Source organism: Sinocyclocheilus anshuiensis, unplaced genomic scaffold (assembly GCF_001515605.1).
Source record: "Sinocyclocheilus anshuiensis isolate Anshui unplaced genomic scaffold, SAMN03320099.WGS_v1.1 scaffold2292, whole genome shotgun sequence".
NCBI lineage: Eukaryota > Metazoa > Chordata > Actinopteri > Cypriniformes > Cyprinidae > Sinocyclocheilus > Sinocyclocheilus anshuiensis.
This window is the reverse complement of record NW_015544454.1, coordinates 49,774-54,691: the sequence shown is the minus strand read 5'-3', so window position 1 is coordinate 54,691 and position 4,918 is coordinate 49,774. Positions and strand designations below refer to the sequence as shown.

The 4,918-nt window shown below is 38.2% G+C and overlaps 1 protein-coding gene across 1 annotated transcript in view; it reads right to left on the bottom strand.

The window, feature by feature from the left end:
- The window catches only part of LOC107698181 (potassium/sodium hyperpolarization-activated cyclic nucleotide-gated channel 3-like), a gene marked incomplete at its 3' end in the record, with an annotated part of 13,207 nt that overhangs the window by 5,377 nt on the left and 2,912 nt on the right, over window positions 1–4,918 (bottom strand). The window contains exons 2-3 of the mRNA XM_016499138.1: window positions 3,313–3,631; window positions 1,783–1,944 (exon numbers count right to left, since the gene is read on the bottom strand). Of these exons, the coding sequence (XP_016354624.1) occupies window positions 1,783–1,944; window positions 3,313–3,631 (481 nt within the window). The remainder of the gene's footprint in view (window positions 1–1,782; window positions 1,945–3,312; window positions 3,632–4,918) is intronic.

Below are 4,918 nucleotides of genomic sequence, written 5' to 3'. Positions count from 1 at the left end.
GTGTGTGACAGCTAGTGTGTGTGTGTGTGTGTGTGTGTGTGAGTGTGTGTGAGAGAGAGAGAGTGTGTGTGTGTGTGTACTAGTATTCACTATGTTATGAGGACCAAATGTCCCCACAAGTATAGTAATACTATTATATTTTGACCTTGTGGGGATATTTTTTTTGGTCCCCAAGAAGAAACAAGCTTATAAATCATACAGAATGAAGTGTTTTGGAAATCTCAAAATGCAGAAAGTTTTGTGTGCGGGGTCGCTTTAGGGTAAGGGGATAGAAAATACAGTTTGTACAGAGTAGAAAAACCATTACACCTATGGAGAGTCCCCTTAAACCACATATACCAACATGTGTGTGTGTGTGCGTGTGTGTGCACATGTGTGTGAGTGTATGTGTGAGTGTGTGTGTGCATGTGTGCGTCCTGTTTTTAATTAGAGCTATTTCTTAATGTTGCCTTAATGTTTCCGACAGGACAAGCAGGTGCATGTCAAAGCAATCAGTCAGTGAAGAAACACACACACACACACACACACACACACACACGCAGTTTCATCAGCCTCATTCACGTCATCCTTTACTGTAAAACATGGAATGCCACAAAATGTGTCTATTCAGATGAATAAATCAAAAGTAGGGCTGTACAATGGCATGAACGAGCGGCTGTGACTGTTTCTGAAATATAAAGTCTGTCAGTAACAGAAATGATTGATAAAATTTTCTTTGACAAAAAATGCAATGTTCTGTTGTAAATTAATTGTTATATTTTCATCTGATTATATTTCAAAAGATTGTTAAAGTTTTATTAATTCAATTGTTTGGAAATGCTTTTTGATTATTAAAAATTTATTATCCTGTTAAAGAGAATTAGAAAAATGTAAACAGAAAACACAGAATTGGAATTTAAGAAAAATAAAAACAGATTTACATTTATTAATTTAGCCAAAGAGCCTTTTATTGCACTCAAGCTATACATTAGATCAGTTCATGCATTCCTGGGAATCGAACCCGTGACCTTGCCGTTGCGAGCGTCATGATCTACTGCTGGAGCTGCAGGAATACTTCATACTTCACTATATTCACAGCTCACAATGCAGGTAAAAAGCATGAAGTAGATTAATACACGAGCCTCTAGTGATGACGAATCAGCATGAATCCATGAGCATTATGAGCGTTGCCATAGAAACCAATCATCTCTAAGTCCAAGGACGTGAAGAGCTCAGAATGAATTCTGACTAACCGCCTCATAATTATGCAAATTCTGACATGAGCAGTGTTGGGAAGGTTACTTTGGAAATGTAACAGGTTACGGATTACAAGTTACCCTATTTAAAATGTAATAGTAGTGTAACTTTTTCAATTACTTTATTAAAGTAATGTAACTGATTACATTTGATTAATTTTTGATTACTTTTCTAAATTCCTAATGAATGTTTATTTGCAACTGTTAATCATTTTCAAACATTTACACCATGCAGAGTTAACCTTACAGTAGTGCTCACACTGCCAGGCTTTCACAATCCTTCCTCACTTGAATTAAGATGATAATAACTGAACACATCGCCCACAAAATCAGACTTTAGTACCGCCTTTTACTTTCAAATCTGCTGTTCATGCTTTGATGACAGCGTTTGAGCAACTCACGTGAGCTTCAAACAAACCTGTGACTCTTTTACACTGATCTGTTTGATGTGGGTTTGGGGGCGGGGCTATATGACTGACTGGCCAATGGCAGAGCATTTGTGAAACCCGTTTGAAAACAGTCATCATGTGTCAGTAAGGTTCCTCACCACCATGTTGTTTTTGGAGACCCAGCAGTCGGGTGGGAAGTCCTGCAGCATCGGCACCAGGAACTGCAGACATCCGTCCCAGTGACACAGCAGCAGCATCATGCCAATCAGATTGACGATCCGCACCATCGCGCTGGCCAGGTCATAGGTCATGTGGAAGATCTGTGCAATACACACTCATATCATCACTCTCCTATTTAAAAACATTCATTCATGTGTATTTTATCGGCTTGATTTCAGCATAAACCACAATCACAGTTATTCTGCTCAATACTGAGACCATGAATATTTAACTCAATTACTCACTGATTTTGGAAACATCATGCTAGCGGTGGGAAATACATATGGAAGGCCGTTTCCGCCATGAAATAAAAATAAAAACGGCAATTGCGACATTTTATCTCACAATTCAGACTGTTTGTCTTGCAATTCTGAGTTCTATCTCACAATTTACTCTTTTTTATATAGATATAATAAACTAAGAATTCTGACTTTTTTCTCACAAAGTTTTTCTCACAAAGTTTACATCTCACAATTCTGTTTCCACCACAAAGAAAAAAAGCTAATTGTGACTTTGTATCTAACAATTATGACTTTGTTTCTTGCAATTGCAAGGTTATATTTCACAATTCAGACTTTTCTTCTCAGAATTGCAATTTTCTTGCTATTTTGCTTTTATATCTTGCAATTCTAATTTTGTTGTGAGGGAAAAAAGTCCAGATTGTGAGGAAGTTGCAAATTACCTTTTTAATTTTTTTTCCCCATGGCGGAAACCTTGGCTTGAACTTTTGCAAACTCAATACCAATTTTGACAGCAAAATCTAATAGTAGCCTAAATAATGCAAGTAAGAAGAGTAATAAAGCCAGTAATAAAATAAGAACAAATTATGTCTGTGTGTGTGTTTCTGTGAGACAGAGGGTGTGTGTGTGTGTGTGTGTGTGTACACACACACACATTCAGCCAGTGTTCATTTACTGCTTTCTGTAGGACAGTAAATGATACTTCATATTCAGTAATATTATTGATTTAACTGCTGGATAAAAACCAAACTGAATTGATCTGAATAATGACTCTATTGTCTTCTGTAGAGCTGCTTTACAGCCGAAATTTGTTTCATAATTGATGAATTTTACAACATTCACACTGTTATCTTCCTGTTCATCACTGTGAAGCTACTTTTAAACAATCTGCATTGCATAAAGTGCTATAGAAATAAATGTGACTTGACTTGACCATGGATGACTTGCTGGTTAAAGGGATAGTTTAGCCAAAAATGAATTAGGTCCCCACTGACTTTCACTGTATGAACAAAAACACTGAGACATTTCTCAAAATATCTTCTTTAATGCTTCACTGAAGAAAGACGGAAGGTCATTGAGGTTTTGAAGGACATGAAGGAGAGTAAAGTACACTGCTGGTTACACTGTTTAATTCATTTTTTTCATATGTTTAACTATTTATTTATTTGAAAAATACACTAATAAAATTCCTGAATCAAGAAAATGCCTTCTGCTGAGAGAGAGACTGACCTCTGAGTCCAGGTGAGCTTCCAGGTCCACCATCAGGAAGATGTAATCCACCGGGATCGAGGACACGAAGTCCACGAGGAACCAGCTCTTCAGGTAGCGCTGGCGGATGGCCTTGGGGTCCAGCAGGATCTCCGTACTGTCCTCTTTCACGATCCCGGTGCGGAAGTTCAGCACCAGATCCACCAGGAAGAGCGTGTCCGACACCACATTAAAGATGATCCACGGAGGAGTGTTCTCGTCCTTGAAGAAGGTGATTCCCACCGGGAGGATGATGAGGTTTCCCACCATTAGCAGCAGCATGAGGAGATCCCAGCAAAACCTGCTCGGAGACAGAGAGCTTGAGCATCTCCATTAATGAATATGCACTACACTATATAGTAAGAGAAAAAAAGTAAAAAGAGTGGTGTGTCTGAATTCATAGTATTCATGAAATAGTAGACGGAATCCAGTAATAAAAATGGAATTCCTTATAACAAGGAATGTCATGGAATTTGGCAACATTTGGATGAATGAATCAAAAGTAGGGCTGTACACGTATGCACTAGTGTCTGTGAATGTTAAAGCACTGCTGTGTAAATGTGAATCTGCATGTTGTGTGTGTGTCAGTTTGCTCTACTACACATACTGAAACACACGTGACACTCGTCTGCATCTTAATATATGAGCACATGAACTTCATCTGAGAGTCACTTCACCAGCATTTCACCATTTATTTTCTGAAAATTATCGGGAGATACACACAGAAACTTAAAGATCTTCACTACAACCTGCCAAAATAAAAGTTTAGCTTGAAAAAAATTGTTACAAAATGTATCAGTACTGTACAGTAAATTTTACTTCTCAAAGTAATAATAATAATAATAATAATAATAGTTTATAAAAAAGTATTTTTAAAGAATAGAACACAATATTTCTTCCATGTTTAAACAGTAAACTTACGTTATGCAGCACAAAAAATGAAAGGAATTTCCACTATTCAATAAGGTAGTGAAGCAACACAACTGATGTAGTAATGTAACATGAAGCTGATCACGTCTTCTGTCTCTGTTCATGTTTCAGTCGCTCTGTGTCTGTCTGTAAGAGTCTGATTATCTCTGTCTGCGGTTATGACATCAATATTATTGATCATCTCCCTATGAGAGATCCAGAGCTGCATGGAGTGATAATACAGTAATGCAGGAGTCTAGCTGAGCACGTCTTACACACACACACACACACACACACACACCACATCATATCACATCACATCACAAATCATCTGTGAGTGTGAGTGACTATGTGAGTGTGCAAGTGTAAGTGTGAGTTTAAGTGTGTGTGTGTGTGTGCAAGCATTTGAGTGTGTGTGAGTGTGCGAGTATTTGTGTGTGTGTGTGTATGTATGTGTGACTGTGTGTGAGTGCATGTAAGTGCTTGTGAGTGTGAGTGCATGTGAGTGTGAGTGCGTGTGTGTGTATGAGTAAGTGTGACTACGTGTGTGTGCATGTGAGTGTGACTGTGCGAATGAGTGTGAGTCTGAGTGTCTGTGTGTGTATAAGTGTGACTGTGTGTGTGTGTGTGAGTGCACGTGAGAGTGACTGTGTGTGAGTGTGTGTGTGTGTGTGTGTGT